This window comes from Ictalurus furcatus, chromosome 8, assembly GCF_023375685.1.
Source record: "Ictalurus furcatus strain D&B chromosome 8, Billie_1.0, whole genome shotgun sequence".
NCBI lineage: Eukaryota > Metazoa > Chordata > Actinopteri > Siluriformes > Ictaluridae > Ictalurus > Ictalurus furcatus.
In genome coordinates, this window is record NC_071262.1 from 14,162,802 (window position 1) to 14,186,520 (window position 23,719).

At 38.6% G+C, this 23,719-nt stretch overlaps 1 protein-coding gene across 1 annotated transcript in view; it reads left to right on the forward strand.

The window, feature by feature from the left end:
• The window catches only part of pcdh11 (protocadherin 11), a 207,426-nt gene extending 187,285 nt beyond the window's left edge, over positions 1 to 20,141 (forward strand). The window contains exon 6 of the mRNA XM_053630952.1: positions 16,888 to 20,141. Coding sequence (XP_053486927.1) covers positions 16,888 to 17,288 — 401 coding nt within the window. The 3' untranslated portion in view covers positions 17,289 to 20,141. The remainder of the gene's footprint in view (positions 1 to 16,887) is intronic.
• The last annotated feature ends 3,578 nt before the right edge of the window (positions 20,142 to 23,719 follow it).

The window sequence follows — 23,719 nt, forward strand, 5'->3', positions numbered from 1 at the left end:
GTATCAATCTTAATCCATTTCAGTCTCTCTGTACAATTTACATTTTAGTGCATTGTCTATGTATAAAGAAAAAGAAGGCTGCAGTTGGCAAAACTAGACAGTTGAAGATTGGAAAATGTTGTCTGGACTTTTCCAATCATTATCTGTTTGAGTCTGATGTGGTCTTCTGCTGTTTTAGCCCATTCACCTGAGGGTTTAACATTGTTCAAAAGAAGGTTGTGATTTTTGATATGCCTTTCTGTTCACCACGGTTGTATTTGAAGTATCATAACCTTTTTGTCAGCTCAAACCAGTCTTGCCATTATCTTCTGATCTCATCTGAGGTTTGAGAGACTCTGATGGTTGATTAACCACATGATTTGCTGATAGGATAATTGCATGAATGAGCAGGTGTACAGGTGTTCAATTTAAAGTGGCCAGTGAGTATATGTATGCATCTACATTATCAGTGTCGGACTTAACCAGTAAGCGAGGCCCCAGGGAATCAGGGCATATCTAATGTATTAAATTTCTACCATATTTTGTTTGGTCAGGATATCACCATTAAAGTTTTAACCTTATGAATGCAGTGCCCCCTATTATGGATTAAAGTAGACTATTTCCATTAGAACTGCAGATGTGTGAGCAGCTCAACACTGGCCAGAGTTAGAGAAACTTATAGCAGACTCAGTAGTTCTAAAGCGAGTGCGAGTAGCACATTAGCAGCAGAGTGAAGTTAAAGTTGCAAGGAAATAAATTAACAATGGAACGCAGCTATCCCAGTGGAGCAGAAAAAGGAAGAAAATAGAAGTGACACAAAAGAATGTAGCCAAACTCTTTTATTTGTTTTATTAGTTAGTATCTGTGTATTTACATTTTACATTTATGGCATTTAGCAGACGCCCTTATCCAGAGCGACTTACATTTATCTCACTTATACTACTGAGCAGTGACCCAGCAGTGGCAGCTTGGCAGGGCTGGGATTTGAACTCGCAACCTTCCAAACGTGAAAAAAAAAAATACTCGAAGAAAAGTAGAAAAAAGGTTGAGTGCCTTGAGAGAGAGAGAGAGTCAGCAAAATAAGGGTTACAAATGTGAAAGGGCGCATAGTTGGTTTGTTGGGGTCCCATACCTGGAATTGCTTATAGGCCCCCAAATCACTAAATCCATCCCTGTACAGTATATGTGTATACTATATATAGCCGTAATACAGGTGTATCAATATTTGTTTGTGAATATTTATTACATTTTGCATGTAGCTCAAGCACTAACTTAAAACACATTCCGTACTGAGAACCTGAAGATAATAATCACAAATCAACGTTTTCCCCTCCATCATCTCCAAGCTACCATCCAGAAATTGATTTCCAAAATGAAAAGCAGCAGCAGGGTTGAATAAACATTCATCTGATTGGCAGCACTGTCGGAGGCCAGTATGATTGCACAGTATTTTTATATTAACAGTTTGCAGCATTACCACAAACTTTATATTTATTTGAAGGAATATTAGAGCTGTGCTACATATAGTATTGATATGAAATTAGACAATGCTTTATTTTAATTGCATTGCACTTTATATGACACAAAGATCATTCACCTGTTTTTGGGATCATTTGTCAGGAACAGAAGCCATTTGAGATTTAGGGGCATTGGTGGAGATGTTGAGATGCTTCTTTTGGCTCAGTAGCCGTTATTTGCTGATCTATTTATTTCAAACAGTTGTCATATTTAATGTTCTACCAGCTGTGTACCTATTAAAATAGAGCAAGAAAGAAAACAACATGTGTTTGTTTGTTTTTTTTTCCTCCATGGCATATGCAGCCTGCCACTGTACCTTTCCAAACCAGCAACCACACAGCTATACAGTACCAGCCTCTGATGTGTGTTTGGGGAATGGTAATGAACTGACCAAGCAGACACCTGATTGGTTGGTTTGTTATGTTAATGAAAGCAGGGACCCTGCTGTCCTTCCCCACTAATAAGAACATGGCCAATTGGGTGCCCATGGCTACAGATGGCACAGCTGTATTAGAAACTCAGTTTCTAAGGTCCCAGTGGTACTGCGCTTCTCTGTGCTGGATGCACTAGAAACCTACATCCCAGTGGTAGTGCACTCGTCTGCACTGAATGCAATGGAAATTCCAGTCCCAATGGTAGGACACATCTTTGAGCTACAAATTGTCTCATGATTGTAATTTTAGAAGAAGTTTTATAAGCCAACTGCTGTGAAAAGTTGAATAGTTAACTTTAGTCTGAGGAACAGGGTTTGCAACTGACTTTCTGACAAACTCGTTTCTATAAAGTAAATTTTGCTCCTTAGGTAGGGTTGCTACCATTTTAACATGCCAAAACCAGACACCCCTATGGCACAACGTACATTTAAGGACAAATTCCAGTAGACTCATTCCTAATGTTTCTTCCAACTGTAATTTTGTATTTGATCTTCTCACTATCAGTAGATGTTTGTTTTTTAAAACAAGCTCATAGTAGTCGTCACATGACAGTCCAAAATGAGAAATTCTGATTTCTGCATTGACAACAAGGGTGTGGCCAGACTTTTTACAATGGGGTGACTAGGTTAGACCCGATGACTTTATTGGGGTGCCAAGCTAGGGTAGGGCAAAATACTAATTCTGAGTAAAATTTATAATTGTACATAAAAGGCACACATGCTAAATTTGTTTGTTGTCAAGCTAAAAGTAAGCTACTATTGGATATTCAACTAAATTTTACAAATCTTATTAGCTAACAGTAGCTAAAAACAAACTGAATAAATCCAGTGTTTGTTGTGGTCAATGGAGCCAGGGAATAGTTTGCTTCTCTATTAGCTAGCTAAACTCGTTTATTCATTGTCTTTGGCTTTTCTAAATTTTCAGTTGTAGTCGGCATTCCATTATTATTCAAATTGACTATCACTGCAAGATTTACCAAGTTGTTACATTACACATCATATAACATCAATGGTAACTGTACTGACTAACAATAATAACAGCAACAACAACACCAATAATAATAATAATAATAATAATAATAATAATAATAATAATAATAACAAAACAACAGCAATAATAATAATTAGTATAGTAGTAGTAGTAGTATTGTTATTGTTATTATTATCAATTATTTCTTACTGAGTGGTCACTCTTTTTCCACAAATTCAGGAGAACTATTCAAAATTCCAAAACATTCCAAAGTGACAGTTAGAAACCAGATTCATAGACATAGCCTGAAAACTGGATGGGTGGTAATGCAAATAGTCATAAACATTTTATACCCAAAACATTTTGGACACTAATTGTTTAGAATTAAATTCTAATCTTGAACATTACAAATTAAAATCTTCATAATAAGCAGCCCAGTACTTTTGAAAAAACTTTTTGTTGTCCTTGCCATTTTCTTGATTTATTATAGATTAAAAATGTTTGCAATACATTTACATCAAGTGATGACCATTTACATTTAGTAAAGGTTCATCTCTTGATTTACATGTAGTGTGAACCCTGTGATCTTACTTACCACCAAAGACTAGTGTGTACTGCCACAGTACTATATTGCGCAGAAGGGTTAAAACATTCAGTGTTTCATGACTGACAGTAGAAATTTGGATTCTGTGAAGAAATTTTTGGTTTATGTGAATGCCAAGTAATTAACTTTTGATGGAAAAGTCAATTTTAGCATGGCATAATGCTGATAATAATAATCATGATGTGATGTAGATGCCAAAAGTGTCAAACAAACAGAAAATTTAAGCTTTGGCCACCCATTTGTGGTTAGTTAAGTTAAGCCCTTAGGACAGAAACAGATATATCGAAAGCCTTCTTTAATCACATTTCTATTATATAAAAATAATAACCATAAAATAACACATAAATTGATCATTACAATTCCCATAAATCCTCATTTTCCCCATCACTGTGAGTAGTAAATAGATTCACACATCTGTGGGTGGGCCATGCTGCATTATAATTTTTTTAAAAACATATTAAGTTTTTGATATATTGATCTAAAGCCTAATCACACTATTATGCATTATTATAAGGTCTGCACATTGGTAGCTCATCAGCATGCCTTATGCTCTCATGAGAGTCACACAAATTTACAACCTGTTTTTGCAAGAGTGCCACACAATATATGGTCATAAATATTTCATTCAGATGGTGTCCAGTCATATCCCATGAGTTAATTGGGTCAGCTTCAGTAATTACATTAACATTTATCCCAGTCTACCTCATGGTACGCCTTCAGTCTCTATGAAGGTGAATGTGCATTAAGATTAGATGCTGAGGGGGTTCAGCTTTAAATTAAAATGTATTTTTAAATGGCACCTGAAATGTCCACGCTGAACACTGATCTATATAGAGCATTCCCTTGTTATTCTCAAGGTCACAAGGGGAGAAGGAGTTTTAATTGAAAACGAAATTGTCTACCTGATGGCTTTACCTAATTATCAAATATTAGAGTGGAGAGCAGTGGGTCTGGAAAGTGAGAAATTATGAAGGGATCACCTTGAATATTATGGGCCGTAGCATGCTCTGAGCCCTAACGCTGACCAATAGCAGCTAATCTTAGCTCCAAATTAAAGCCTGGGCTTCTTGTCCTCAGACTGGAATAGCAAACCCCATGGAATAATGAATGTAATCTAAAAGCAGTTGTCTCTGCAGAATTGCCTCCCAACCTGTTTGCAATGCCCGTGGAGATATATTGCATGAGGCACACTGTCTTGGGTTTCCGGTATGGGAATAATAGCATTGTCATACATATTGTATCAATAGCAGTGTGTGTTCAGGTGGAGACTTGGAGCAGACTGTGTACATAGGAAGCAGAATGGTCTTTGACAACAAACAGTGATGCTGAGCATGCGATACAATGACAAAAGTCCCTGACATTTGGTGTGCAGAGCTTATGTCTTTCTGTGCCATCAGCATGCCGCACTAATGGGTCCTGACATTACAGCTGTAAGAGATACCAACCATGAAATGTGACAGACACAAGGTTATGAGAGAGAGAACAAAATATGTCCAGAATGGATGACATGTTCAGTCCATCCTCTATTTCTGCAGTCCACTGGCCAGGCATATTGTATATGCCTGATCCAGACTTGGACACATACATAAATCCGCTGCACTTGTGGTTAATGTTTGATGGTGATCACCTCAGGCAAGACACACAAAAAAATCAAGGCAATGAGGTCAATAGGTTTCAGGCAGTCTATTGAGCACAGGCCCTGTGGCTATTTCCAATTCTTCTCACTCCTTGCATGTCTTGGCCTTTGGTGCTCTCTGCAACGTGGCCATGTGCCTTTTCCTGGAAACCAGTGTGTCTGCTCTTTTAGAGATCACTCATGTATTGGTTTTTCATGCCGTATTTGTATTTGAGTTAAGTTTCCTCTTCTCAGAGCACAAAGCAAGGCCACTATGCTGCTAATAAGCAATACTTATGCATTCACATGAAAAGTTAGATAATTCTGTATATATTCTTGATCACTACTCACCACTTGGCCTAAGAAGCTGTCTTCGATGTTAGATCTTGAAGTTACACTCCTACTGCTCTCATGTTTTTTTCTCCTTTTCTTGGAAAAGCTATGGGCTAGTAATTCAATCCATGATGATGCTACATCTGGAAGACTAAGAGAAGGGAAAATATGCGTTATTTATCAGGGCAATAGCCCTGACATGCTGTTAAGCCTAAATAAATAATCCAAGCTGGTTTTTTGTTTGTTTGTTTTTTTTGTTTGTTTTTTGTTTTTTTGTTTTTTGTTTTTTGCTTTTTACACAAACTGTCAGAGTTTTTTTTGTTGTTGTTGTTGTTGTCTTTGTTGTTGCCTATTACTTCCTGTTGTTACTGGGGTCTAAAAATCCATTTCACCTTCTACTGCTATAATTCTTCAGCATCTCACAGTAAGTGCCCCTGGCATAGCTCTTGCATTGATTGCTCATATGTGGGGGAAAAAAATAGCCCTACAAATATTTTCTTCTGCACACATTTTTCACCTTGCTCCTGGAGTGTGTATGAGTAATGTGGAGACATGCTTATACATGTGTGTACAACATGTATATGAATTTAATTGGTAGCATCTTAAAAAACAACAATCTTCTTATGTGAAATCATCATCATTATGAAATATAAATATATATAAATATAAATATTTCACTGATGGCATAATAAGAATGATGTGGGGCAAATTATTATACACACACTTAAATAGAAAGACAGCAGCATCTTAATTTCTTTTCTTTTTTTTTTTTAAAAAGTGTTTCAAGTCTGTAATGCTCTACTGGTTCCATGCCATGTTTCCTCTGAATACCAAACATGGGAAGTATATAAGTTCACAAAAAAAAGAAAGAAAAAAACTTGCTTCTAAGTAATGCAGAAAAAAATTCACCCTATTTTCAGGAGTTTGCGAGTTTGAATCCCAGCAATGCCAACAGCCATCTGTGACTGGGATCCTAGGGAACAAAATTGTTTGTGCTCTGTGGGTGGGAGGGATTGCATACTCTCTCTCCCCTGTCAATCATAGTGACACCAGACAATTTTGGGAATCTATTAATCATTTACAGTATGTAGAATAGGGCAAATAGTTCTTTCCGCCGAGTGTGTCACACGTCAAAAAGATGTAGTCGGCTGGATTCATGTGTCATGGAGGAAGCATGTGTTAGCCTTTACCTTCCTCAATTAGTATCTGTCATATGACAGAGGAGAGCTGGCTGTTTGGTGGGGATTGCCAGGTGACAAAACAATAGAAAATGAGAGGGGAAAAAACTAAGCTTATGTTTCTGTCATCTGTCCTTTTGTTTGATTGGACAGAATGTACTTAGTCTATTTACTTTTAGATATACTCCAAATTTTGTGGGGCAAGTTTAAATAATCCACATTTCTCATGTTCATTACACCTGTGACTATATTTCCCATGTGCTTTCTAACATGTGTCGATGTATTACGGATGGGTCAACGAAGCTGGCTGAAAAATATCTGCCCAAATGAACCTTGACATAACTGTCAGTGAAAGGCTGTATGTTCTTAATACCATTCTGTGTATTTTTTATGACCATTGGTGGTGCTGTTCAACAGTCCAGAAATCTGCTTTAAGATATTTGCTAACAGCAATTAATCTGATGCAGATGCCAGAAATGAAACCATATATAGATGTCTTTTTATCTTGGAAAGACAGCAGGTTTAGCCCTGCAATCCATGTAGTTTCAATTTGATTGACATTGACTGCTACTAGACAACCAAAGAGAAATAAACAGCATCTCTACTCTATATATATTCATAAATAATACACGAAAGTGTTCACATGCCAAAACACTAACCCAAAAAAAGATTTATGTAGTTTATTTATAAAGGAAGAAGGAATAATGTCCCTCTTTTATAAGAAGGTGTATGGAAAAGGATGAGCGCAGCAGAAATGCAAATGTTTTATGATAACGTTTTAGAACTTCAATAAAACAAAAAAATATATATACATACATTTTCTTCCCCTATGATTTGATTTTCCTGCTTCCATTTCCTTTGAGATATGCTGGACCACCTTTAATAATTTAATGCACTGTTTGACTGAGACTGTTACATTGCATGTTAACCCAACACATAAAATCTGCTCTTCAATCGTGTTTGAAAGAAAAAAACAAGGTCAAATTATTCACGCTTCGAGCCGTGTCTAATCCTCATGAAACAAGTGTGTTAACATTGCAGAAACTTTATCAAGGCTCTGAAGCTTTTCAGTAAGAAGCCTCAGAGGAACTCAAGTTATTCTTAGCTCATTTTCAAAGAACTGGTTTGTCTCTTGAAATAATCAGAGGCCATGTAGCAAGTACACTGGCCTCAAGGATATATCACTGACACAAAGAAACTGAGTTTTTATCACTTTTTTTTTCCTGGTAACAGTTAATTAGCAGACTTCTTCTCACCCAATTCACAATGTAACAGATTCTGTCTCTTTCACAGACGTTTATTTTCAAAGACAAAGGAGCAACTGTGGCAAGCGGCTTTCTGTCCTGCCAGTAAAGGGTTGAAGGATGGCCGCTTTTGATGCCATGTACTCACTATCTCCCTGACCATAGCAGCAGTTACAGAAATATATGGCTAAGGGAACAAGAACAAATCACAAGTGACTAACAGATATATTGTGGATCCAGAGTAATAGTTTATTTCCTCACACATTGAGGGGGCTCGCTATAGACTACACCAAGAGTTAAAGGCTGTATTTCAAGCCAGTTGTATTCTATTATTGGTTGAGTAGAATTTTAAAGTGATTTGAACTGATAAATATGTACATGGTATGTTTTAGAAAAGCAAAAATCTATCTGATAAAGGCTAATTATACTTATATACTCTATATTATATGATATACATTAAGGGTATTCAACTAAAATATATAGCATATAATCCCTTGCTTACAAATATTTGGATAAGAACCTAACATGACTGAATGGTGACCAGAGTTACCTTATTGTGCTTAACTGTTAGTGATTAGTTCAAGGTTAAAAATAAAACAATTTGTAGTGGTTTAATAAACTTTCAACTATTACCACAGACTCTGAACAGATATCTGTTTTGAGTTTGACATAGATAAATAAATAAATCCATAAAATAAATCCATACTTCTCTGTCCAGTCATTTTTAAGCATTATATTTTAGACGTAGTTTTTTTTTTTTTTTTTGTGTGTGTGTGTGTGTGTGTGTGTTGTTGTTGTTGTTTTTTCAGATCAGTTATGGTAAATAAAATGAAAAATGTATGAAAGTCTGTAAAACTCCTCCCTTTTTCTAGCATGGTAGCTAGTCTCTGGTTCGATGAGCTAGAAAACTAGAATTGCTGAACTATGGCCATGCTACAGTACTTTTTTAAGTACTTGGGTACACCTGCTATAGTGTAGGTTGTTGGTAGATTTGTATTATTATTATTATTATTTTCATATCTCTGAGAGCATATTTGTGTGAGCTCCCTAAAGTTAAAGCTGACCACCATATAGAACTTTCCTGGCTTTTCAAACAGCTGATATGAATGGTGAGTGGGTTTAAGAGTAGGCAGAGCATGGCTCTTTCAGTGCCCTTGTCTTCACAGTTCCCCTTAATCTCTTGCACATATTGCTCCATCCATCTATGTTATCTTTTCATAAAAGCACCCTCTCAGTATACGAGGTAGAGTTTCCCTACACCCAAGAAATTGTTTCCTTCCTCTTAGACTTCAAAAAGCATTATACTAAGAAAAGGTCACTTCTGCTGCCAAATTTCCACCTGCATATTGAAATACATGCTTTTTTTTAAACAAGAGTCGCATTTTCTTTTCTTACCTCTCAAATTACGGATGAATTTATTACTTCTCTTCACACACCAACCTATCAACACAATAACCACTCTTGGCAAGCTGGGAGAGCGCAGCATGGATCTTGTAGCACTCTCCCTGTGATTATCATGATCAGTGCTGATTGCTGATTGTTATGGTGTTTGCGCCTCTCGTCTATTCGGCGCACGCTGTGTGTTTGGGCAGTACTGATTGTGTTGACGCTGTGCCCACCCCCTCCTCCTTTCCTCCTCCACACTCTTAATGGAGGAGAGGCCTAAGCGGAGGAGAGGAGACAAGAGGTAGGGGCCATCAGACATAATGAACACCACGCAATCAGGCCCATCAGCCAACGAGAGCTCAGTAGAAAAAAGTCAAGTAGTCATAAGACAGAGTGCAGTGACATGGAGGTTTTTTTTTTTTTTTTTTTTTTTATCCAGTCACAAAGGGAATAGAAAAAGGATTTGTTTCATTTACTTCACATTCAAATTCAATATGTTTGTCTGTGCAAGATGATATATATCAACACCTTATTATATAAATGACATGACTCATAAAGAATATATTTTTTAATTTATATCCAGGGGTAAAAAAAAAAAAAAATCTAATCTGTGAGCTGCTGCATGTTTTTAATCAAGACTAACAAAAGGGAAAACAGAGGAGAGCAGCTGACCTGTCATGTTTGAGGCTGCTTTTTCCCTGCTGCACCTTGTCCTTGATGCTGTTCCATTATTTGTTTTGGTGTTTTAATCTTGGCTGAGTCAATAATATTCTTTGTTGTTTGAAAAAGGAGTGATAGAGAAAAAAAATCTCTGTCTTTTGTTGGGAATGCCTACCTGTGACTTCTGTCTGTTCGGGCTCAGTAAATGTCGTATCATTAAATGTTGTTTTTCGTCTCGCCAATTTCTTATAGTTTCATTGGGTCAATGACAACATGGACACAGAGGGGAAAGAAAAGGGTGAGACAAAGGTGGAGGGAATGAAAGAAAGAGAAAGTGACAAAGAACTAGAGTGGTGTGAAGCTGGGGCTCTCAGGCATTAAGCATGCGGCAGTTGATATATTCTTAACACTGAATTACTCACTTTTCAGTGTTAAAGTATCATTGTAACTGCAGCAAATTAAAGCATGCTCTCAACTGTGGACTAAATCAACCCTCTGCTGTACAAAAATGTCCTTTTTATTTCTGCTGTATTGAGAAACCATACAGAAAATACAAATTTACCAACCACCACATATGTCACTGAGACCTAATTCTGGAAAACAACCAAAAATGATGCTTTTGACCAAAATAGAGGTTTTTGCTGATACTATGCTTCTTTCTACCATAATACAACATAAATATATTTTACCTAAATGAAATGGAAATGTTTTATTTAGGCTACTTTTTGACCAATCGTTGACTGTCTGCCTGCAAAGATAATATTTTGTAAGCATCCAGTAAATGCAGTCTGCCTGCATAAAGGTGTGTAAAGCCCTGCTAGGTGTGATTTCCTCACAATTCATCCAAGTTGTTGGATAGCTACATATATGTCATACTGAAACTGACATTATCCTAATTCATTTAGATTGTACAGAAGCGCTGAACCGCAAGTTAAAGAACAATAAGGTTAGCACTTTCGTCTCACACCTCCAGGGTCGGGGGTTTGATTCCCACCATGGCCCTGTGTATGCAGAGTTTTCATGTTCTCCCCGTGCTGTGGGGGTTTCCTCCGGGTACTCTGGTTTCCTCCCCCAGTCCAAAGTCCCAGTATGAATGGGTGTGTGAATGTGTGTATGAGTGTGCCCTGCGATGGATTGGCACCCTGTCCAGGGTGTACCCCGCCTTGTGCCCGATATTCCCTGGGATAGGCTCCAGGTTTCCCTGTGACCCTGAAGGATAAGTGGTATAGAAGATGGATGGATGGATCATTACTTTTAGTTCTTATCTCTTTATTTCAACATATATATTATTACTTTGACTTATGTATATGTAATATACATGTAATTCAATATGTAACACCCCACAATCTACCAGTAAGACTAATTTATTAAATTTTAGCTAATATGTCTTGTTCTGTATGTTGGTTTCCAAATGGTTAGCTAGGTGTTAGCTTTAGTTGAATTCAGCTGACAACACACTCATCATCCATTTATTAGGAACATCTGTATGCCTGCATGATAATCTAATCATGTAGTAGCAGCACAATGCAAAAAAAAAAATCATGCAGATACAGGTCATGAGCTTCAGTTAATGTTCACATCAAACATCAGAATATGGAGAAAGTGTGATCTCTGTGACTTTAAGCATGGCATGGCTGATGATGCCAGATGCCTTGTTCGAGTATTTCAGAATCTGTGAATCTCTTTGGACTTTCACACACAACAGTCTCTAGATTATAGACAGACAGAATACAAAAAAAACATCCTGTGAGTGGATGGTCTGCCGTATGAAACACCTTGTTGATGAGAGAGATCAGAGGAGAATGACCAGACTGGTCTGAGCTGACAGGAAGTCTATAGTAACTCAACTAAGCACTCTTAACAACCATGGTGAGCAGAAAAGCATCTCAGAGAACACAACACATCAAACCTTGAGGTGGATGGGCTACAACAGCAGAAGACCACATCAAGTTCCACTCCTGTCAGCCAAGAGCAATAATCCGAGGCTATCATGAGTACATACTCACTGAAATTGGACAGTTGAATACTGGAATATATACACAGTAGAAAATGTTATTGCTAATTTTTACTCATAAATAGTCATCACTCTTACCTTTTGGAAAATATAGCATGTTTGACAGTTATCATCAACACCAAATGCTTTTAGGATTTCTCAGCAACAAGAATATTAATAAGTGCTTTAAAGTATGGCAACATTTTCTGAAAACTGCGAGTTCACAAGTTGTGCACATGTGCTGCAAGTTTTGGTGGTTTTTTTCATACAGGTGTAAATGATGCTAAATAACTAAGGAGCTGAGAGTTTCACCCACTGAGCACTTCTATTTGTACATTACGAATTTGGAAGACGTTCTGTAGACAGATTTGCTGATATTTATTCAAGTACAGAAGCCACACATGGATGGCCCCTACTGCTTTTGACTTAGTTCTTCTTCGCCATCAGAAAGAGTTAGCAGTAACAGATGGCAAAATGTGTATGCATGTGGAGGAACTGTGTCAAGAAACTGTGTTGCATTCTACAAGATTGTAAAGTGTAAGTGTAACACCACGAAATCGCACATGGGTAACAAGTCTAAATTACCGCATTTTTAGGCATTCAGCTGCAGTAATGACAGCAAGTCAATTCCTTCTCATGTCTTAAAAAGCACTGCAATCTAAATTTTTCTTAGCCCTCTAACAGTTTTGGAGGGGGAAAAAAGATTACCATTGTCATTAATCCTCAGAGTTATAACCAAGATCCCTTTTGATGGCTCTTGGCAAAAAAGTCTCTGCAACATTGATTTTGTCAGAGAAAGTTACTCATAAAGCCACAACTGAGAAAACCCCAGACCACTCCAAAAGACAGCTGCTCCTTTTTCAACTGTCGAGCACAAATGGCTGCTGAAATGTTCCCATAACTGTGTGAAAAATGTTGTCAACATTCATATGTCTAAAATCTTTTTCCACTTTTGGTATGTTATTTTCCCTTGGTCGTAAAATTTGTTTGCAGCACGTGTTGTGCCTTAATATCGTTTGTACATTGAAGAATTCATGAATAACTTAATGTGGAAAAGCGGCACAAATTCGTATCAGTCATTCTTCAAAAATAAAAGTGTAAATCACACATTATCAGTGATGAAGTAATAGTGGAGGACCTGGAGTGAAATCATGATAAAATGCATCCATCCTGCAGTAAGTGGCCCTTTTCTGCTCAGTAAGAATGAAAAGTAGGCCTCTTCTTTCACCTTATGGTCATGTCCAACATTTGAAAAATGGCATCGCTCCCCTTGTAAAAGGCCCATGGGGTTAAATGGCTTCATTATTATTAATGATCACCCATTTGCCAATCCAGATGTAGAGGCAGAGTGGTGCTATAATAAAATGACAGTCTGTGCAATTACAAACTCAATTATTTCTTTCAAATTTCATTTTGGCTGACAACATGGGATCTTTTACGAGCACATGTTCTTTTTAAATAGACAATTTATTGAACGTTGAACATTGTGTTTAACCCTGACTGGATTCCTATATATAATTTTTTTAGGCTTTGCCTCGTTTGCTATGTTACTTTTGGTATCTTTCACCAAATTGATTTAGACATACAATGCCCAATGCCATAGGATTACAACTTAGATTTTATTCTTTTCAAGGAATTCCTGAATTTTTGTTTGCAGTTTGACTTATACAGTATGCACACCAATCAACCTCTACTGACTATAATTATCTAAACAACGTAACCACTATTTAAATACTACCACATTTGAACTTCCAGTTTAATTGGCCAATTTTGTCAGTTCTATGAAAATTAAACCGTTATGTATTTCTGATGAGGGAAATGTAGCAGAGTGTGCACAGACCACTGACATCTTTTTAGCTTCATAAATTTTATGAAGAGTCATTTCTGCTTCATTTGCATACGAAAAGTGGTGTCCTTGAAAATGTCACTCATGCAACAACCTATTAAAAGCTTGAATAAGTCGAGTTATATTGGATAGGAAACAAGCTCTAATGACTATATGTTCAGATAGTATATTGGAAAAATAAATGATTAGAGTGATTTTTCAAATCTATAATATTGATATTGTTTATAAAAAATAATATTATATCTATATAATAAACAGTGTGATAAATGAAAATAAATGTGTAACCTAAGCTCAGTAATATTCACTTGTGTGATATTATTATTACTATTTTGCACCCAAATTTACAACAGTGTTACTCCAGTTATGGTGCACAAGCTTTCTGTCCCACCAGAGACTGTTTGGAAGGAGGGGAAATAATGTTCTATATTTATGCAATTAGCCCTCTAATTGGTAGTAATAGTATGCACATGCTACTGTAATGAGATGAGTAATCATCCCTCGTCTATCCATGTAAATCCCATCAGGTCGTGCTGTTTTCCTGAGTGGCCCTGTTGCTGTGTGTCGTCTGTGTTTATTGTCATTTTCTCTGACACAAATGCCGCACAAAGATCTGGATGTGTATTTATTTTATATCTCTTTCCATTAGGTTCGTTTTCTTTCCACTTGTCTACTATGCAATTTGAGCAAGTTTTAGATGCAAGATAAGATAAAGTTTTGTTTCTGATTAAATAACTTTGGGTTGTGTATTTGTGCATTGCGTTTGTTGACAAAAAAGTCAAAGGAGGACAGAATCTTGTTTTTTTTTTTTTTTTTTTGCTCCACAAAGGCTGTAAACCATATAAAAGCAAGCTCACAGTTTGCACCAGCTGAGTCAAAAGGGAAGACCATCTGATTAAGAGTCAAGGAACTGAAAAACATTTGCAGAGAAAAGGAGACGAAACACATCTCAGAGCATTTGTACCACTGTAATTACCAGCCTGAATCAGTCAAGGCCTCAATCAATAGCAACTGGTCATTTTAAAAAATGCTCACAAGAAACAAGACTCGAATCCACATACTATAGCTGAGAAGCCAATTTCCCTTTAAACATGGGTTTTTCTAACATCTCGGGGTGTATGATGCCTGAGAGACTGTACTATAGATTACACATATTTTACACAATATTCAGATTTTCAAATCAGCGGGAGGTCTTTGCTTTGCAGAGAAAAATATGGGATATTTGGGTATAAATTTCAAATGCATGGGACTGTGCATGTGGTATGAGCAAATAAAAAAAAATAAAAAAACATAGCAGGAGAGTGGCAATTCCTTCTGAATGGAAAAGACACTTAAACAGCATCAGAGTGAGCTGCCTCTGGCTGATGAAAGCATTCAACATTGTCACCCACATCAGTCAAGCAATACCGGTCCCTGTGGAGGTGGAAACTGATACCGACTACATATTTGGAGCTATTTAACAATATATCAGATGCAAAATAAATAATAAAAAATAGTAGCACTTCTGGCTGTTCACATATCTTCACTGACTGCTTGTGCTGCCCCTCTGTAGAAAGCACCGAGGCACCGAAATCACCTTTCAAACATTATATAATTACACATGAGCTTGTGCACTCTGAGCTGATCTCTGCTGTCTCTGCACAAAAGGCGAAGTTTGGGAGCACAGGTGAGTACGCTGCAAGCGTGTGTGTTTGCCAGCATGGACGAATGTGTCCATTGTGGCGTGAAGTGTTTGCTCCTGCGAAGAACAATGGCTTGGAAAGACACCTCCAATTTCCCAAGCAGCTTGGAGGTGATTTACAGTACAGCGAAGGCTGTGCGAGCGCTCTGGCCCCCCGTTTATTCTGCGTGTGCAGAGAGTGAGTGAGTAGCATCATTTTTCCTTAATGAAGTTAGTGACCCTCTGAAAGGTGACACATTTACTGCTTGGTTGATTTATGGCCCGATTCTCTGAGGCAGGCTGGAACAGTGCAGGACCAGAGGGATCCAGCCACATGTCTGTATCTTTCTCTCTCTCTCTTTTTTTTCTCACCTCTCTTTCTGTGTGTGCGCATCTCTCTCACTTTCATTCTTTCCCATCTGTACATTCTAAAGCCGTTGTCAGGAGAAATGCATTTTTTATAGATCATATGAGGATTATTCTGACTGACAATAAACCTGAATGCTTATGGATTTAGTGTAGCATAATGTCATTTTCGTCCTTCCTGGATGGTCATAAACATGATTAAATCTTTAAGTAAGCTGTCTGGGGGTTAGCAAATAAAAATCACCAGAGCATGCAAAACAGAGAATGTGACGAAATATCAGAGATACTGTAGAGTCCTGCTCAGTTATTGATAGCATACTTACTCATGCAAATATGATCAATTATTTCTACATGACAGCTCAAAGTGAAGGCCTAACAAGACTATAAAATGTCTGTTTTATAAAATGTTTGTTTTATTTTCTTAGTAGGTAAAGAAACATAAGACAGCAGGCTCTGAAAATACTGGTTTACATTCTAATTATCTGAGCGGACAGGCTTCAGTGTTTAGACTAAGGCATGTTCCTAGATCCATCAGATGTACGATGTCAGAGCAGACTTAATGAGGTAGGATGTTGGAGAACCTTCCAGTTCTCTTCCTTTGTCGAAATCAAATGCGGTTCCTCAAAGCTATGTTCATTGTGCCTAAGACGTTGTCAAATATGCTAACAATTAGGCAATGTCAAGGCTGTAGGTGTATTTTCAGAGCTCTCTGTCTGATTTTACTTGACCAAATTCGTCAGATGTGGAAAAGATCTGAAGATGTGAAGTGTGCCACAATGAAAGCCATTAAAATAAACAATGGCTTGTAGGAGCTGTTCATTAATTCTTTAATGTGGTAGAGCCACTCTCACACACAAATGAGACTTTCATTTTTTTTTTTAGTACTTTAATTAAACTACAGGGAATTCAGTGCATATTGCAGGTAAACAGTGAAGACCATGGGAATATAAACATACTTGATTGTGTTGTGCTCGTTATGAGATTAATTAAACATTTATAACTGCTGCACTTAGCTACAGCTAAAATATTTTCTTTAAAGGTCATGTTTTCTTCTCTAATATCAAGAACCCCTGAGCATTTTCATCCTGCTCCTTTTCTTCAACAGCTATTGAAGTGAACCTGCAGAAGGCCATGACTGAGGCCTCGGAGACCTGCACCCAGGAATGTCTGATCCTCGGCCATTCTGACAGCTGCTGGATGCCCCCGGCGGTGACCCAGTTCCAGACGACTGCTGCTGCCACGTTGCCCTCGTTCAGCCTTCAGCAGAGCTGGGCACGCAGCGGCGCTATGCCAGACGGGCGTCACACCCTTGGCAGATCTGTGCCCAGAGATGATCTGGACAAAGGGAGCAATCGGCCTCAGTTCTACAGCACACTGGACAGACACTGTAGCAAGAAAGAGGATGCTGTGAAGGTCATTCCTTTGGCCAGCTTCTCTGCCACATCGAGCCCGCAGAACTCGGGTACTGGCGTCTCCTCCGCATTCTTACATGAGCATCAGCTATAAAGCAAGAAGCAAGCATTTCCAGTAAGTTACAGCAACACAAAAAAGTCAGTGATGAGAAAACCATTACTAAGTTGACAACTGACAAAATAAAATCTTAACAAAGTTTATCAGTCTGTATTTCCAATGCTTATAAAAGCATTTCTTTTTTTGTCTTTGTCAGGATAAAAATCAATTAAGTGAACGGACAGTCATAATACTTTCACAACACCAGACTCTATAGTCACCAGACTACATAATCTGTAGATCTAAACCAAAGTAGCATCTCAAGTGAAAAACAGAGTTTAAAAAAAAAAAGCTGTATCTTTGGTAGGTAGCGGCTAACGAATCGAGCTTCAGAGATGATGTCAATGTTTTTTGAGAGTTTTAAATATGATGTAATTATGGAACACAAATATATGCTGTTGAATGAAGTTAGTGAGGTGTTATTTGTGTGAGTGATTCAGTGAAATTCAGTGAGTATATAGCGTGAATTGTTTCTAGAAAATTTTTCTCCTCATCTGTGTGTTGCAGAGACTCTGTCCAGACAACAGACATGTTATTATGCCTCACTACAAATATTTATCTCACTCTCTAATAACATGTAGAAAGTTTTCTCAAGAAATCAGCTATTTTTCTTCATGAACTGAAAAGCAAGGCTTCCTCTAATGTCTGTAGTTTCCATGCATTGACACCCTATTTTCTCCCATCATTATGAACCTACTCATTTTCTTATTAACCAAGCCGGGGAAGGCACAGACAGATGTGCTAAAGAGCCGTCCTTTGTTTTCCTTCTCTCCTACATCAAGTTTCAGTCTTGAAATATACAATTTATGCACCTTAACAAGTGCTATGGAACCAATTATGAGAATCTCCTGATAGTATAATTACTTTGATCTGTAATCACTGTAGCAGCCATAGCTGTGGAAGACTGCTCTGTAATAGTATAATTGGCTTACTTTTTCTTTGTGTGCATGTCTGGGTGTGTGTTACCTTTGTGGCCCACTACTCTTTTAAAATCCATGGAAAAACAACAACAACAACAACAAAAACAACATCAGCAACAACTTCAGTCAAGGACCTCAAACTTATTTGTGACCTGTATGCTTTTTGGCTGCTAAATAAAAATAGAAGCTCTTGTTTGTCACATCCACATTGTAGCTTTCCATAGTTAGTTATGAGCTATAAGTGGAAAAATTAAGCTGTGTTCATCATGCAGACCTAAAGACTTATAGCAGACATTGTCAATCATAAGTCCACCAAGCAATATCAAGGACTGAAAGTGTAATTACAAACATCACAGTGCAGTTAATTAGGCATTTTTCTTTATTTTTTTCTTTGCTTCTTTGAATAAAACAAATTCCCATGCACTCTTTTATTTTCTATATTAATTTGGAATTAGGCAGACCCCAAAGAGCCAGCTTCAGCAAGCATACTTTCTTTAATTCAGCAATTCTGCTTAGTACATACTGATGAAACCAAAGCATTTGAGTTAGTGATCCAAAAAATTACTTTCTTATAAATTAGGTGGAATAGCAGTGGAGGAATGTATGCCAGGAGAGTGGTATGATGAGCCTGGCTCTGCCGTATTGCTCATTGATCTGAGAGAATGCACAGTTGCATTGGCAGCAACTCCCTGGACTACAGCAAAAAATCCCCTTTAACGCTGTTAATCAATGAGAAGAACTATAGGGTGGTACTGTGTCAGGAGATACTTCCATGGACTGGCTGTACAGTAGAACACTTTTCTGCTTACTAAGACAGTATCATTTGAATAGAGGTTTAATGCTTGTTGGATGAACACTAGCTCTACTCATTGAAGAGATAAAAAGGGAGAGCCAAGGTTAAAAATTCTAATTGCATTAATTTATGGCAGTCTAGAAATTCTAGAAATTCATATGTTTTGTCACCAGTCATTATTCTGTTGATAATTATGAGCTGGTAGTTAGACTAAGCAAATTTAAGTATATCATTTGAGGTTTTTAAACTGTTCTACTTCCCAGTTTAGTCTGGAGAAAAATTTCACATTGTTTTCAAACTGCATGCATCCACAATATTTCAACAATGTTTAAACAGAAAACAAAATGCCATACAATTTCAATTCACCACTAGCTAAATAAAATGAGCTCTTAATAATAAAATATTCATAAAGGTATATTTAATAAATAATCGGTATATATAGTGTGTAGCTAGTTTAGTTGAGTTACATTTGGTGCCAAAGTTTTCGCAAGTTAAAAAATCTGCAAAAATCACTAATAGAAAAATACATAAATGTATACTATTTTCATGACAATTCTCCCTTTTCTCCCTTTTAACACTTTTTATGTTTTATACCTTACTATCCAGTGCATTGTGAAAGCAACATGAATCAGCAACATTAACCAAAAGCATTTATTTATAATACTCTGGAATATTGTGTGAGGAAATTCATATCTCACTAGCTCTCATCTGTTGCATTTGCATGACCTTGAGAGTACGTTGTGACCTTTGACCCTTGGCCCATTTATGATGGTGAAGAGGTGCATTGTGTAGCCATGTGACCTCTTGGGTTGTGTTATAGATCTGAACTTGTCATGGCAGTAATGATAATGCACTGTAGTACTGATAAGGCAAGCGCTCCTTAATATCAGCACATCAACACATCAAATCAACTTTAATCATCATGTGGCAAAACAAAGAAAAATGGAAAAGGAAATGAAGGGGGGGAAACATGTATATATTTAGAATATATTTATACATGTATATATTGACAAAATGTTGGCAAAGGGAAGTGTGATTGGTATGTTTTGAACTTATCAATAAAATATGTTTAAAAAGCTTCAATTTATAACATAGAGACAATCTTCATCATAATGTAAGAATTCATTATGCATACATCAGTATATGTGAGCGCGGGTGTCTTTGTGTGTGTGCATGTATGTATACTGGCACAGAGATGGTCGGAATAATATACACACCATGCATCTTGTATAAAGCAAGAAAACAATATGAAACTATTGCTATTCTAGATCTGCTTGTAATTTAATCATTTGTTGTGCTTCACAATTGCTTTGAAAGATGACAGCTTTGATATGTGCCAGCAGTACACTATTAAACAATAAAAAATATACTGTGTATTGTCTTACCCCTGTAAAATATCCCTTTAGAATCTATGAAAAAAAAAAAAAACATTCATATACATTTGGTGTAATGATTTTTCTTGTCTTGGAATTTTACTTGAATCATTAAATATTGTGTCTTTAAATGTTTTTTGAGTGCTCATTTCTTTGTTTGTTGTGAAATATGAAGCTTGGATATAATATAATATTGGATATATCAATAATAAAGTATAAGATAATCACAGAGGTCTTAAAACTATGATGGCCTTGTAGTGCCAAATAAATAAATAAATACAAAATGAAGAACACAACGTAAATCAGAAACAAACCAGCATATCCAAAACCCAACAGCAAATCCCAAAACATAACAGAAAAATGTCTGGGTTACGCATGTAACCCTGTTCCCTGAGAAGGGAATGAGACGTTGCGTGAACTCAGTGCTGTGTGAATTGTCCTCGCGCGTGACCGGTATCTGAAGCTTGTGTAAGATCATGTCTATTTATCAGCCTGCTGTGATCAGGTGACATGGCAGTTAAGCGCGTCGCATGATATATAAATGGTACCTGTTGACCGCGCAGTCAGCTTCTATTATATGAAGTGAAGACGCAATTCACAGGCATGTCCCAGTATGACAAAGCTACGCAACGTCTCATTCCCTTCTCAGGGAACAAGGTTGCATGTGTAACCCAGACGTTCCCTTTCAAAGGGAACTCCACGTTGCATGAGCTCAACACTGTGGGAATGAGAATACCCAGTCCGGACACTTGAGCCCAGGGCGGAATGTATATCCAGGCTCTAATATCGAATGAATGTGTGTGGCTTAGACTACCCCATCGCAGCACACACATCCTTTAAGGATACCCCTTTGGGCAAAACCTTTGAGGAGGCAACCTCCTTATTGAAATGAGCCCTCTTGCCCAGAGGCGTAGCGAGACCGCGCGCCTCATAAGTGATATTCCACTATCAAATTAGAGATGCACTGCTTCGACACAGCATCACCTCTTGTGTCACCGCCAAAGCAGACCAGCAGCTGCTCCGACTTACACCACTGGCTGGAGCGGTGGACGTAAGTACAGAGAACCCTTACTGGATACAGCAGGTGCAATTTCTTTTGTTTCGGTGTGAGGAACGGAGGAGGGCAGAAAGCCTGCAACACTACTGACTGGGCAGCAGATGTAGGCACTTTAGGAATATAATCCGGCCTAGGATACAGGAAGGCTTTGTTTAATCCAGGGGTAAAGTCAAGGCAGGAAGGGGCAACAGAGAGAGCTTGTAGAACTCCTACTCGCTTGAGAGATGTCAGGGCCATCAGAAGAGCTACCTTTAGAGTTAGAAGCTTCTCAGAGGCTGACTCTAAGGGCTCAAATGGGGCACATGACAGACCTTCCAGGACCAGAGAAAGGTCCCAGAAAGGTATGCGTGGTCTGCAGATGGGCCTCTGGGGCAGTTGTGGCTCAGGTGGTAGAGCAGGTTGTCCACTAATCGTAGGGATGACGGTTCAATTCCTGGTCCATATGACTCCACATGCCGAAGTGTCCTTGGGCAAGACACTGAACCCCGAGTTGCTCCCAAAGGCAAGTTAGCGCCTTGCATGGCAGCTCACCTACCATTGGTGTGTGAGTGTGTGTGTGAATGGGTGAATGAGACACAGTTTAAAGTGCTTTAGATAAAAGTGTTTTATAAGTGCACCATTTACCATTTGCCTCAGCTGCCTGACACCATACATAAATCTCAAAGTTAGAGGATGTTGCCCTACAGAGTCTCCATCAATAGGGGCATGGCTGGCCAAAATGCTGGCCATGTAGACCCTGCTTGTAGGAGGAGCCAGCCCCACTGAGAAAAGTCCTTGTAAGAGCTCCAGGACCATAGCTATTGCACACTTCACATGGTCTAGCTGACATTCCTCACACCATGAGACAAAAAGTCGCCACTTGAGGGCATACAATTTCCTCGTGGATGGTGCTCTAGCATTCAACATGGTCTCTACAACCTCCGTGAAACCAGAATCTATGAGCTGGTGCCGCTCAGGGGCCATACCCACAGTTTATATAGTTCTGGCCGAGGGTGATAAATCAGCCCTCTGGCTTGAGACAGTAGATCCCTGTGGATGAGAATCTCCCAAGGAGTACCATCTAGCAGGGATATTATATCTGAGAACCATATTCAAGTTGGCCAATAAGGTGCTACTAGCAGCAGATGTAGACGGTCTCGGCGAACTGTGACTAGTGGGACTCTTGCTCTTGCTTGTGGGAGCAGAGCGATCGGGGGGAAAGCATATAGATGTGACCTCGCCCACATGTGCACCATGGCGTCCTTCCCTAGTGGTGTGGGAGGAGTGAGGGCGAACCTCAGCAGGCAGTGTGTTCTCTCCTCGGAAGCAAACACATCCACTTCCACTTGGCCGAACCTCTGCCATATGGCCCCATTGTGAATGGAGCCACCAATCCCTGGGCCTCAGCCCCAGCCTCAACAGGATGTCTTCCCCCACATTCCAGTTGCCCAGAATGTACATTGCACTCACTGGCAAAAACTTTCCCTCTGCCCAGAGAAGAATTAGGTGCGCCTGCCTGAACAGGGGGCATTTCTAGGTCATTTATATGCCACAGCCATCTAAGACTGCGCCCCAGCCCATGAGGGAGGTGTCTGTCATTTACGTCTTGCGATAAGGAGACACCCCTAGAGTGTGACCCAGGGCTATAAACCGGAGAAACATCCAAATTCTCAGAAAAGTAGGCATCACCACATGACACTTATTACTCTCAGAGGTTTTGTCCTCGGATGAAACCCCCAACTTTTCAGCCACCACTGAAACCGTCTCCTGTGCAACAGGCCCAATGGTATGACTTTGGCTGCTGCTGCCATAAGCCCCAACAGTCTCTTGTAGATACTGGAGGAGATGCCGAGATCCAGCTTTATCTTGCTCAAAGTTGATAGGATTGACCCTATGCACATTGGGGATAGAAACGCCCTCATCGTAGTAGAATCCTTATTAGCTCTAGAAAAGTTGTCCTCTGCACTGGAGAAAGCATACTTCACTGAGGTTCAACCTGAGCCCCAAGCTGTTAATGTGGGTGAAAACAACATCTTGATGTTGAATCGCTAGCTCCCTGGATCGTGCTAGATTTAACCAGTCCTCCAGGTAGTTTAGTACACGGATGCCCTGGAGCCACAATGGAACCAGAATGACAGACATCCATGCACTTTGTGAAGGTGCGAGGGTATAAAGCTAGCCTGAAGGGAAGAACCCAATATAGGTATGCATTGCCTTCAAATGCAAACCTCAGGAACTTCCCATGATTGGGCAATATTTTTATTTGGAAATATGCATCTTTTAGATCTATCGTCACAAAGCAGTCC